The 12,784-nt window shown below is 59.4% G+C and overlaps 2 protein-coding genes across 4 annotated transcripts in view; both read left to right on the plus strand.

The window, feature by feature from the left end:
- Positions 1 to 188: 188 nt before the first annotated feature.
- Positions 189 to 5,655, plus strand: CTSE (cathepsin E). 2 transcript variants are annotated; one of them, XM_064399048.1, is made up of 9 exons: positions 189 to 287; positions 1,284 to 1,437; positions 2,024 to 2,141; positions 3,108 to 3,226; positions 3,318 to 3,517; positions 4,009 to 4,131; positions 4,222 to 4,363; positions 4,466 to 4,564; positions 4,761 to 5,655. In XM_064399048.1, exons 1-9 carry the CDS (start codon positions 229 to 231, stop codon positions 4,923 to 4,925), a joined length of 1,179 nt encoding a protein of 392 aa, XP_064255118.1. In that variant the 5' UTR covers positions 189 to 228; the 3' UTR covers positions 4,926 to 5,655. The 2 variants fall into 2 exon arrangements, with proteins under 2 accessions (XP_064255118.1, XP_064255119.1); XM_064399049.1 differs by lacking the exons at positions 189 to 287; positions 1,284 to 1,437 and adding an exon at positions 1,581 to 1,716.
- A 656-nt stretch (positions 5,656 to 6,311) lies between these two features.
- The window catches only part of LOC135286086 (ras-related protein Rab-7b-like), a 38,208-nt gene continuing 31,735 nt past the window's right edge, over positions 6,312 to 12,784 (plus strand). The window contains exons 1-6 of one of the 2 annotated variants that reach the window (XM_064399047.1): positions 8,246 to 8,368; positions 9,261 to 9,322; positions 9,412 to 9,538; positions 10,344 to 10,559; positions 11,060 to 11,185; positions 11,562 to 12,271. In XM_064399047.1, coding sequence (XP_064255117.1) covers positions 9,270 to 9,322; positions 9,412 to 9,538; positions 10,344 to 10,559; positions 11,060 to 11,185; positions 11,562 to 11,642 — 603 coding nt within the window. In that variant the 5' untranslated portion in view covers positions 8,246 to 8,368; positions 9,261 to 9,269 and the 3' untranslated portion in view covers positions 11,643 to 12,271. Of the gene's footprint in view, positions 6,958 to 8,245; positions 8,369 to 9,260; positions 9,323 to 9,411; positions 9,539 to 10,343; positions 10,560 to 11,059; positions 11,186 to 11,561; positions 12,272 to 12,784 lie in introns of those variants that run through there. The other variant, XM_064399046.1, reaches the window with a different exon arrangement.

Raw genomic sequence — 12,784 nt, forward strand, 5'->3', positions numbered from 1 at the left:
ACCCCTACCCGGCTCCCACAGGCCCCCCAGCGCCGTCCTCACCCAGAAAAGCAAACGTGACCCCGGAGCGCCCGCTCAGCCTCGCCTGGGCCGTGGCCTGTGATTCATTGCGGGCGCCCGAGCCCGGTGTTGACTCTGGCAGGGCTGTTATCGAGCTTGGCACCGCGGGTATAAGAGCGGCACGGCGGCGGGCACGGCACCACGGCGGGCACTGCCACCATCCACGCCATGAGGCGCCTGCTGCTCCTCGCCGCGCTCTGCCTGGCCCTGGCCAGCGCCCTGAAGAGGTAAGGGGGTCCCCGGGGTCCCCAGGATCGGGGGGTTCACTGCCAGGGCTGTGACGGGTGGCAGAGCTCAGCCTGGGCACGCCGTGGCTGTGCCGGAGCGGTGGCACCACGCTGGGATTCCTGGGTGCTCCGTCCCTCTGGGCAGAGCCTGGCAGCAGCAGGAGGGGCTGCGAAGGGGTTTGTGCCAGCAGGGAGGGCAGAAAGAGCCAGCCTGGATTCCCCTTGGCCCTGCTGGCCCTGCCCAGCCTTTCCCTCGGTGGCACCGGGACAGTGACAGCCTGTGCTGCCACTGCCAGGGCCTGGGCGCTCTCCTGCCAGCTCTGGCCTGGATTTCCTGTGCCCTAAAACACATCCAGTGCCCCTCTTCTGCTGTGCCTCGGCTGGAAATTGTTGCAGGGTGGGGGATGTGGGCTCTGAACCTCCATCCTGGCAGTGCCTCCGGGGGGGCACAGGACATGGGCAGCATCCAGGGGAGTGCCCAGGACCCTCCGGGGGGGCACAGGACATGGGCAGCATCCAGGGGAGTGCCCAGGACCCTCCGGGGGGGCACAGGACATGGGCAGCATCCAGGGGAGTGCCCAGGACCCTCCGGGGGGGCACAGGATATGGGGCAGTACCTCCTTGAGTGCCCAGGACCTTCAGGGTGGGAACAGCACCCACGGCAGTGCCCAGGGCCCTCAGGGTGGGCACAGGATATGGGGCAGCACCTACAGGAGTGACCAGGGCCCTCAGGGTAGGCACAGGATGTGGGCAGCACCTCCATGAGTGCCCAGGACCCACAGGGTGGGCACAACACCCACAAAAGTGCCCAGGGCCCTCAGGGTGGGCACAGCACCCAGGGCCTTCCCCGCAGGGTGGGCACAGCACCCTCAGGGTGGGCACAGCACCTGGGCAGTGACCGGCCCTTCCCCGCAGGGTGGGCACAGCACCCTCAGGGTGGGCACAGCCCCCTCAGCGTGGGCACAGCACCCGGGCATGACCGGCCCTTCCCCGCAGGGTGCCCCTGGGCCGGCGCCGCTCGCTGCGGAAGCTGCTGCGGGAGCGGGGGCAGCTCTCGCACCTCTGGAGGGCCCGGGACGGGCCGGACGCGAGCAGCGAGGACTGCGCCGCCTTCTCGGAGACCAGCGAGCCCCTCATCAACTACCTGGACGTGAGCAGGAGGCGCAGCGGGCTGGCAGCACCCTCAGCTCGCCCGAGCAGAGCCCCAGGCCCAGGCGCTGCCCAAACCCCGCGGCTCCAGGCAGTGCCCGGCGTGCCAGGGCTCGCTGCCTGCCCGGCCCTTTGTCCCCGGGGGTGTGAGGAGGAGGACAAGGGAGGGCATTCATGGCAGGCACTGCCAGCTCCTTCCCTCCCTGCCGCCCTTTGCCCGCCTCCCAGGGCACAGATTTACTCCAAAATTCAAGTTATTCAAGGCAGAGCCCCCACAGAGGTGGAGGGAGCTCCCCAGGAGAATCCCATTCCCCAATTCCCCCGTCCCCAAAGCCCTGCCTGGTGACGAGGGTCCCCTCAGGGCCCAGCCTTGCCTGCAAGAGGCAGAGGCCTGTACCCAGCGTGCTGCCTTTTGTCCTCAGTCCCCATTGTTGTTCCTTAAATATTTGTCTCCTTTATTCCACCTGGCACGGCACAGATCAAACACCAAGCCCCATCCATGCCCTGCAGACACCCCCCGCTCGGTTTTGCTGGCATTTCTGGCTGTGCTGGTGGCTCACTGTGTTCTCTGCCCCACTTTTTGGCAGATGGAGTATTTTGGGCAGATCTCCATTGGGACACCACCCCAGAATTTCACTGTGGTGTTTGACACGGGCTCCTCCAACCTCTGGGTGCCTTCTGTCTACTGTGTCAGCAAAGCCTGCGGTGAGTGGGAGCCCCTGACCCCAGAGAGGCCACGAGCCACCAGCCCCAAGGCCATGGGGACCCTCCTACAGAGGTGACAGAAATCCAGGGGGGAAAACAGGGGGTGACAGCTCAGCAGGGGACAAGCGTGGCTTTTTGGGGCTGTCAGTGATCAGCCAGCCCCAGAGAGCCCAGAGGGACCCGAGCATCCCTGAGCAGCCACAGGGCTGCCCCTGAGCCCAGCGGGAATTGGGGAATGGGACTGGATCCTGCAGGGAGTTGGGGAATGGGACTGGATCCTGCAGGGAATTGGGGAATGGGACTGGATCCTGCAGGGAATTGGGGAATGGGACTGGATCCTTCAGGGAATTGGGGAATGGGACTGGATCCTTCAGGGAATTGGGGAATGGGACTGGATCCTGCAGGGAATTGGGGAATGGGACTGGATCCCACAGGGGATTGGGGAATAGGACTGGATCCTGCAGGGAGTTGGGGAACGGACTGGATCCTGCAGGGAGTTGGGGAATGGGACTGGGTCCCACAGAGAATTGGGGAATGGGACTGGATCCTGCAGGGAGTTGGGGAATGGGACTGGGTCCCACAGGGAGTTGGGGAATGGGACTGGATCCTGCAGGGAGCTGGGGAATGAGACTGGATCCCACAGGGAGTTGGGGAATGGGACTGGATCCCGCAGTGCCATGGGGCTGCTGCTGGCTGTAACCAGGGACAGCAGTGCTCATCTTAGGGCTCATTAAATGCTGCTGACCCTGCTCCCCCTAACAGCCCTTGCACCCTTCATCAGACTGAAATGGGAGAGGTTTTCTCCCCCCTCAAAACTCCAGCACGTCCCTCAGCAGAGCCCCCATAACCAGGAGTTTTGGTGACCCTACGCTGCGCCATCATTTCACCTCACTGGGGGCTCCTGGCACTTGTGGCAATGCAAAAAAAAAAGTCATTTCTGGTGACAGATTCCATTTCCTTCCCCAGTTGGGCACACCAGGTTCCAGCCAACCCAGTCCAGCACCTACCAGGTGATAGGGACCCCCTTCTCCATCCAGTACGGCACCGGGAGCCTGACGGGCATCATCGGGTCCGACCAAGTAGCCGTGAGTGACCTTTGGGGTGCCCTGCTCTGGACAATGTGCCTGGAACTTCCCACAGGCTCGGCCCCCCCACGGAACCCCCTCCTCCCTGCAGGTCGAGGGTCTGGCCGTGAGCAACCAGCAGTTTGCAGAGAGCATCAGTGAGCCGGGAAAAGCCTTCCTGGATGCTGAGTTCGATGGGATCCTGGGGCTGGCTTACCCCTCCCTGGCCGTGGATGGGGTCACCCCTGTCTTCGACAACATGATGGCCCAAAATTTGGTGGAGCTGCCCATTTTCTCTGTCTACATGAGCTCGTACGGACATGGCTTTGCTCTGGGATGTTGCTTGGAGTCTGGCATTGCTTTAGGGAGCAGGAGGGGCTGCTGAAATACAGATATTTTCCTGAGATCATGAAGGGGGGTTTGGTACCAGATTGAGCATCGCAGACCTCTGGCCTTGCAGCACTTGTGGGGAGAAAGTTGGGGTGAATTCATGCTAAATGGATAAAAATCCCTCATGTCTCCTCCTTCTCCTCCTCCCAAAATTTGGTGGAGCTGCCCATTTTCTCCATCTACATGAGTTCATATGGACAGGGCTTTGCTCTGGGATGTTGCTTGGAGTCTGGCATTGCTTTAGGGAGCAGGAGGGGCTGCTGAAATACAGATATTTTACTGAGATAATGAAGGGGGGTTTGCTACCAGACTGAGCATTGCAGACCTCTGGCCTTGCAGCACTTGTGGGGAGAAAGTTGGGGTGAATTCATGCTAAATGGACAAAAATCCCTCATGTGTCCCCCTCCCTGCAGGAACCCTGACTCCCCCCAGGGAGGAGAGGTGCTTTTTGGGGGCTATGACACCTCCCGCTTCACGGGCACCCTGAACTGGGTGCCAGTCACCCAGCAGGGCTACTGGCAGATCCAGCTGGACAAGTGAGTGGTGCTGGGCAGGGAGGGAGGGCAGGGCAGGGCAGGGCTGGCAGAGCATGACAAATCCCTCCTGCTCCTTCTCCCCTCTTCCAGCATCCAGCTGGGGGGGACAGTGACCTTCTGTGCCAACGGCTGCCAGGCCATCGTGGACACCGGGACGTCGCTCATCACGGGCCCCACCAAGGAGATCAAAAAACTGCAAAACCTCATTGGGGCTGTGTCTGTGGATGGAGAGGTGAGAGCCAGGGTGGGGACAAGAGGGGACAAAGGCTTGGGGACCCTTCCCTGCTGGAAGGGACCCTCCTGGGCAGCCCCTGAGCCCCCAGTTCTGTTCCAGTACGCCGTGGAGTGCAGCAACCTCAATGTGATGCCTGACCTGACCTTCACCATCAATGGGCTGCCCTACACGCTCAGCGCCCAGGCTTACACCCTCGTGGTATGCCTGTGCCTCCCCCAACCCCAAATCCCAGCTGCTCCAGTGGCAAAGGTGGCCCAGCCCCATGCCAGGAGCTGGCAGTGTGTCCCCAAGGGTGACAAACCCCGCCGGTTTGTGCTTTGCCACCGTTCCTGGGTGTTTCCATGTGCACGAGGTTCTCGGCTTCATCCCCAGCTTTGCACTTCTCCTCCCCCAGGAGTACGCTGATGGCACGGCCTTCTGCACCAGTGGCTTCCAGGGCAGCGACATCCCCCCTCCCACAGGACCCCTCTGGATTTTGGGAGATGTTTTCATCCGTCAGTTCTACTCCGTCTTCGACCGTGGGAATAACATGGTGGGGTTGGCCCCTGCTGTCCCTTAGGGCTGTGACATCCGTGGGGCAGGAGAGGAACGGGCCTTGGCAGGGCAGTGGATGTCACCATGTCCTCCTCAGTGTCCCCAGGGGGATGAGGACACCCAGGGATGCAGTGAAGAGTCCAGCAGAGGTTCAGTCCACACCAGGACACTGTGATAGAAAAATGTCTCGAGCAGCTCTGTGATCTGCTCTGCACATTCTCTCTTTTTGAATCCTGAGCCAATAAAAATGTCGATAAACCCAAACTTCTCATGCTTCTGTCAGCAGCAGCCCAGCAGAAATCCTGCACGTCTCAAAGGGGGTTAAATCCTCCTTGCCCATGTCCTGCTCTCCTCCCTGGGTGATCCATGGCACTGCCAGGGCTGCACTCCAGCCTGGCTGGAGCTTCCCTGGGATTTCCACAGGGGCAGAAAGAAGGGGATGCTTGGCCCAGGTAGAGCAGAAACCCCTGGAGGTGACTGTGGCCATCCCTGAGCATCCCAGGGGCAGGACAGGGGCTGAAGAGAGCACTGGGAATGCACCTTTCCTCAGCTGGGGCTGGTAAACAAGAAGGTAACAAGGAGACTGGAAAGACCCTGGGGCTCTTTCTGTGCCACAAAACTCCAGGAGCCACCGGTGATTTCCAGTGAAATTCGCTTTGATTCCCGTGGGGAACTCACAACACAATGTCCTTGGTGGGTCCTTGAAGCAAAAAGGGCAAAGCAGCTGCTGAGCCCTGGGCTGGGCTGGCTCAAAGTGTGGGGGGCATGGGGGGGCTGTGGGGGGCTGCTGGCCCTGGGGGTCCCCAGGAGTCACCGTGGCACACGTGACTTGCTGACGGGAGTGTGACAACGCACGAGTGGCAGTGGCTCACGAGTGATGCACCCTGAGGCAGCGAGAAGGGGAAGCACAAAAAAGGTTATTTTTATCCAGGCCTTTGCTCTGTGTTCCCCACTGACCCTGAAGCGAGGCTGGCAGTGCCAAGGCTGGGCTGCTGGAGTGCCCATGTCCCTGCCCAGCCTGGTGGCTGCTCCATCCCTCCCAGAGCAGAGCAGTCTTCAGGGCTGGGTCTGGGAGCTCTGGAATATTCAGATCTGGCTGTAAACTTTGTGGCTGAGCCTTGTGGTTTGCAATAAAGGGAGATATCTGCCTTACCCAGAGGCACTGATTGTGCCGCTGACCAGCGTGGGCTCTGTGACGTTTCCTGTGTTGACTTCACCCCTGCTGCAGTCCCAGATAAGGTGCTGGGGCTGCTGGACAAAGGTCTCCTGTCCCTCTTCCACCTTAACCCTTAGCACGCCAAAGTGCTGCTGGGCACAAGCCCAGGGGCTGGGGGGGAGCACGACAGGGGCCACCCAGTGTCCCCAAACAGCGGCTGGCAGTGAGAGCTGGCCTGGCCTGGAGTTGCCCAGGACTGCTCTGGTGCTGTGTTTTTGGGATTTTAGGGCATTCCACGCCCTCTTGACAGGTTTAGAGCAGAAGTTGCTCAAACAAATACGAGCATCCCAATAAAGAGTGACCCTGCTGTCCCCAAGGAGGCAGAACAGCACAGGGAACACTTGGGTGCCCTTTGCTTCCTTCCCTTTCCCTCACTCCCACGGCCCTGCAGGGCACAGCCCGTCCTCTCCTTGTCCCCATAAGCCTTTCCCCCAGCTGTGTCAGCCCCAGACCGGGTTTCATCACTTTCCTCACAGTCACAGGCCACAAAACCCACGCCTTTTCCTCAGAACTGCTGATGTGGGGGAGCAGCCAGGACAGGAATGAAGCTGTGGTCGCTGGAGCTGCTGAGCGACGCCTTGGCCATCACCTCTCCTCACCACTGCTCCCACTGCCCTTATCCAGGCAGAACCTCAGCCCAGCGGGGATTAGGAGAGCAGGAGCTTTGGGAAAATCCCTTTTCCTGTGAAATCAAACAAAAGCCAGAGATAAGTCTGATGTACCCTGGTGGGTACAGCCACCCTGGCTAAAAGCAGAAGTGGCCATGGGCATCAGCTGCAGTTTGGGATTGACCACAAACCCCAGCCCCAGCAGCATGGAGAGGCTTCGATCATCTGATAGGGTGAGCAATCCCCCATCCCACCAGGGACACGCAAGAGGAACGAGGGCAGAAGTCGCTGCGGGGGGAGGTTGAACAAGAAATTCTCTGTGCAGGAGCAAAGGTGAAGCAGGATGATGAAAAGGGGCTAAAAACGGGGATTAGGAGAGAGCTGCTCCAGGGAAATGTCAGCCTTTTACCCACCACTGGTGAGAACTGGCTCAGGTTCTCCTGCCTCAGCCCAGCTCCTCCCAGCGCCTGCCCTCTGGGGGGAAAAACAGATTTTTCTGGCCAGACAGGTCCCAGAATTACACCTGGAGAAGAGGGGGAGGAAGATTTGTCCTGCTGGGTGCAGTGATCCTCCCTGAGATCCCATCAGGGTCTGCAAGGGGGAAAAAAAAAAATCTACAAAAATGCTGGAAGTGGAAAAGCAAAAGCCTTGGAGGGATCCCAAAACCTGAGCATGGGGACCACCATCAACTGGGGAGCTGCTGGTTCAGGATGAGGGAGGGTTCACAGATGGGGGACACCCCGCTCCCTCTACAAATCCTACAGAACGCTTGGCAAAGGCACGGGACCTGCCCTTGCACGTTGGGAAGCAGAGCTCTGCCTTCACGGCCGTGGCCAAGCAGGTTCTCCCACTCCAAAGAGCCCTGGGCACCCGCCTGGTGCTGGGATTGCTCCACGGGGGCAGCTGCGATCCCCAAAATCCCATTTACTGATGGAACACATGCTCCTGAGGATGTCACCAGCTCTGTGCCCTCTTTTTGGGGTGGTTCTGGGGTGCCTGTGCTGCTTGTGGGGGCTGGGTGGGACCCCTGTGGGCTGGGGGCTGCGGGGATGTGACATGAGGGGCTGGAGATGCTCGTGGTCTCCTCTCCACCCTGGAAGAGGAGACGAAGCCACACAGAGCTCCTCAGAGGGATCCCAGCCCCTCCTCCCCCGTGTCCCGCTCCCAAATCCGCTTATCCCATCCCACGATACCGGAGCAAAGTCCGGCATGGCTCCAGGGATGCTGCCACAGCCCCGCCCGCCCTTTGTCCTCATCCCTTAACAATTCCCCAGCGGGGACGCAGATAAGGGGTCCCGGGGCGGTGGCAGAAAGGATCCGAGGGGATTCTGAGCCAGAGGAGAGGCCAAAAGTCAATCCCAAACTCCAGCAGCGGAGGAGAACCTTGTTCTCCTTCCCCGAGCCGGGGACACTCGGCAGGGCCGGGGATCGAGGGCGAGCCCACGGACATCGCAGCGCCCGCCCGCGGCTCCTGCAGCCCCGCCGGCATCTCGGCCCTTTGTGCTGATGTCAGAGCGGGGCCCCGCTGCCGCCTTCCCGGGAGGGCAGGGACCGGCCGCCCCTTCCCGGATCCTCCCCTCCCGCCTCTGCCCTCCCCGAGCGGGGCCGGGAGCCGCGGCTGCCCGGCCGGTGAGCGCTCTGCAGGTGAGTGCCGGGGCAGCCCAGACCCGCGGAGCAGCAGCGAGGGGAAACTCCATTTTGAGTTTAGAAACATCTGGCCTCCCCCCCAAAAAAAAAGCTGGCGAAAGCGCTGGGAGGTTTGTGTGTGCTGAGACACGAGGCTGTGCCCGTGCCCACGATGCTGCCCGCGGCTGGGCACGGCTGGCAGAGGGGGCAGGGGGCTGCAGCCCGCAGCTGGGAGCTCCCCGCTGCTGTTCCAAGGGGAATGGCGCAGGGCTGGCCAGCGCATCGGGGAAAAATGCAGGGATGAGGCTGCCAGGGTTTCCGTCCGTGCCTTGGCCGCCGGTGTCGGACGCTGCCGTGGGGATGGGGCGGCTGCGGCTGCTGGGGGATGCAGCAGTCCCCACCTGAGGAGGGGGTTTTGGGGGTCCTGGACAGGCTAAGAGCATGTGGGGACACCGGGACATAATGAGGACACATCCTGGGGGGACATTTCGGGGTGCTCCTGGCCAGGGATGCTCCCTGGGCTGTGCTTGAGGCACCAAGGAATTCCTTCTGGCTGGGGTCTTCTTTAATAAATTTAATTTTCACCAGGACCCCAGGCGTGCGTGCCAGGCCTAGGGGGAGGGACTGCGCTGGAGAGGGGGTGGGAGAGGCAGGGAAGTGGCTCCCAGCCGCTTCGGATGGTGATGAACCGGCGAGTCTGGGCGTGCTCCGGCTCCTCGGGAGCGGGCGGGGACGTGGGCCGGGCTTGGCACGGGGCTTTTCTGTCCCCGCCGTGCCCGGGACACCAGTGCTGGCATGGCACGGGCCTGATGCCGGCACGGTGAGGGCACAGCGACATCCCGGGGTGGCAGCAGGGACAGGACCCCCGGGTGCCATCCCCACAGCCCCGTGTGCCCCTCTCGCCCCACAGGGCCTGCCCATGGATGCCAGCAAGAAGGTGGATCTGAAAATCATCATCATCGGAGCTCTGGGGTAAGGAGCTGGCAAAGGAGGGAGCCCCCTGAGTGTGCTGGGTGTCCCTGCCCACCCCAGCCTCACCAGTGCCCCTTTCCCCGTCACAGCGTGGGCAAGACCTCCCTGCTGCACCAGTACGTGCACAAGACGTTCTACGAGGATTACCGCACCACGCTGGGCGCCAGCATCCTCACCAAGGTCCTCGCCGTGGACAGCACCCCCCTGAAGCTGCAGGTGAGCGCGGTGAGCTGGCACTGCCCGCGGCGCCCACCCCCATCCCAGCCCCGTGTGTCCCACCCTGGCCTGCTGTGCCCAAATGCCACCGCGGTCATGAGGGGCAGAGCCCCATTTTCAGAGGTGATTTTCAGAGCCCGATTTTCAGAGCAAATTTTCAGAGCCTGATTTTCAGAGCTCAATTTTCAGAGCTGATTTTCACAGCCCGATTTTCAGAGCTCAATTTTCAGAGCTGATTTTCAGACCTGATTTTCAGAGCTCAATTTTCAGAGCTGATTTTCAGACCTGATTTTCAAGAGCAAATTTTCAGAGCCTGATTTTCAGAGCTCAATTTTCAGAGCTGATTTTCAGACCTGATTTTCAGAGCTCAATTTTCAGAGCTGATTTTCAGACCTGATTTTCAGAGCAAATTTTCAGAGCCTGATTTTCAGACCTGATTTTCAAAGTCTGATTTTCAAAGCTGATTTTCAGAGCCCAATTTTCAGAGCTGATTTTCAGAGCCTGATTTTCAAGCTGATTTTCAGAGTCCAACTTTCAGAGCCAAATTTCAGAGCCTGATTTTCAGAGCCCAATTTTCAGAGCCAAATTTCAGAGCCTGATTTTCATACCTGATTTTCAGAGCCAAATTTTAGAGCCTGATTTTCAGAGACTGATTTTCAGAGCCTGATTTTCAGCGCCCGATTTTCAGCTTCCATGGACTGCACTGGAATCCCACAGGAATTCTGGGGGCTCAGCACCCCCTGAAGCTGCTCCTCTGGGCTGCAGCACCCACCCTGCTGCTGTCATGTGCCCTCCTCTGCCCTAGATCTGGGACACAGGGGGACAGGAGCGATTCCGGTCCATGGTGTCGACCTTCTACAAGGGCTCAGACGGCTGCATGCTGGCCTTCGACGTGACAGACAGGGAGTCCTTCGAGGCCCTGGACAACTGGAGAGATGATTTCCTGGAGAAGGTCATTCCCAGGGACCAGGATTTCCCCATGGTGGTGCTGGGGAACAAGATAGACCTCAGTGACCGGCAGGTAAGGCTGGAGGAGGGAGAGCAGGATGAGCAGTGCTGGGGTCACCACCCCTGGAGGGATTCAAAACTTGTACAGATGGCACTTGGGGACATGGTTTAGTGCTGGGTTAATGGCCGGGCTGGATGATCTTAAGGGTCTTTTCCAACCTAAACAATTCCATGATTGTGTGACTGGGATGCTGTAGGGTCCTTCACCTCAGAACCAGCCTTTTCCCTATCCTCACATAAACCAGAGCTCCAGGCAAGGAGCTGCCACCTCCCCCAGCACTCTGGGAGGAGCTGAGCAACATCCTCCTGCTGCTTTTTGGGGCACAGACTGTCCCCACCAGAGGCAGCAGGAATGACAACCTCAGGCACTGCCAGCACCCCCTCACCCAGCAGTGCCTGGATGGGTGAGGGGGGTCCCCTGTCCCATCCCTGAGCTGTGGCTCACCTCCTGCATGGGTGAGGAGGGTCCCCTGTCCCATCCCTGAGCTGTGGCTCCGTCCTCCCATCCCTCAGGTGCCCAAGGAAACGGCCTCAGCCTGGTGCAAGGAGAAGGACATCCCGTATTTCGAGGTCAGTGCCAAGAACAACATCAACGTGGCCGAGGCTTTCGAGACCCTCGCGAAGCAGGCGCTGAGCACGGTGAGCACCCTGCAGCTCCGAGCTGTGCTGGGGGGGGATTTGGGGTAAAACCGGGCTGAGCCGGGGCTGCTCTGACAGATCCTCCCGTGGGGAGCAGCTCCTGCTGCCAGGGACAGCCCCGGGAATGAGGAACGCAGCGCTGCTCGATCCTAAATCGATAGGAGTCGGAATTGCCGTGTGCCTTTCCCGCAGCGATGGGAACCCACAGCGCGCCAGCACTGTCCTCTAGCGGCCGTGCCTCGGGGACATTGGTGTCCCCAAGCCCTGCGCTAGGTGGCTTTTGCCCGGATTTTTTGCCGGGGACAAAGTCAGGGCTGTCGGCGGGGCCGCCCGGGCTGCGCTCGCTCATCCTCTCCCTTCTCCGGTTCTCTTGCAGTACAAAGGGATTTTTGAGAGTTATTTAACCGACTCCATCAAGCTCACTCCCAGCGACAAGCCCAAGCAGAGCTGCTGCTGACCCCGGGGCCGCTGCCCCCGCCGTGCCCAGGGCTGAGCCGTGCCCGGCTCCGTGCCAGGGCACAGGGTGGGCACTGCTGGGCACACCCCGGGGTGTGCTGCCCTCCCGAGCCTCCCAGTCGCTCAGTGTCACGGTGGTGGCCCTGTCCCCCCTCGCTCCGCGGCTGTGGCACCCGAGCGGGCGATGTCCCTGCGGTGACGGTGCCAGGGGTGCGGGCAGGGCTCCCGGTGCCCCTGCAGAGACCTTGGCACCGCGGTGACCCTCCCGGTGCACAGCCTGGTGGCACCGCGGCTCCCAGGGTGGTCCGGGCTGCCCTGAGGGGACAGCTGGGGCGGGTGGCCTCGGCACAGGAGGTCACTATTCCGTGCCTCAGTTTCCCCTCCCCTCATGCATATCCCCCATCAAACACCTTCCCCCTCCCGCCTCACTGGGGAGGATTCTCAGAAAAGCACTTTGTTTGAGGTACTTGTTTTTTTTTTTAAAAAAAGGAAATTAAAATTTTCATTTTTATTTATATTTATGTGTTGTAAAATGTTCCCCAGGTCCTGCAGCAGAAAGGTGGGGTGGGGGATCCAGATTTTCCTTCCTGAACCAGTTCAGCTTCTCAGGGCAGGGGGATGCAATTTGGGTCTGGGGTTTGTTTTAATATTATTTTAATTTTTAAAATTTATATATTTATTTCTATATCTATAATATATAGAAAATTATATATTATAAATATAAATAAATTTATAATATATAAAAATGTATACATTTATTTTTATATATTTATTTTTAATATTATTTTAATTTTTAATTTATACATTTATTTATACATATAATATATAAATAAATTTATATATTATAAATATAAATAAATATATAATATATAAAATGTATACATTTGTTTTTATATATTTTTAATATTATTTTAAATTTTTTTAACTATATAAATTTTGGGTCAGGGGAGGAGGAGGTGCGAAGGGGATGTGCAGAGGTGGCGTGGGGACCTGGCCGGGCCGGCTGTCGGCAGAGGGAGCCCGCTGGGAGCAGAGCCCGGCTCCGCTCCCCTTCTGCATCCACCCGGGCACCTTCCAGCAGCCGGGGCTGCCCGGGACACGGCCACCCTGTCCCCGCGCCACGCGGGGCTGCGGCACCACTGG

The sequence above is a fragment of the Passer domesticus genome, chromosome 25, assembly GCF_036417665.1.
Source record: "Passer domesticus isolate bPasDom1 chromosome 25, bPasDom1.hap1, whole genome shotgun sequence".
NCBI lineage: Eukaryota > Metazoa > Chordata > Aves > Passeriformes > Passeridae > Passer > Passer domesticus.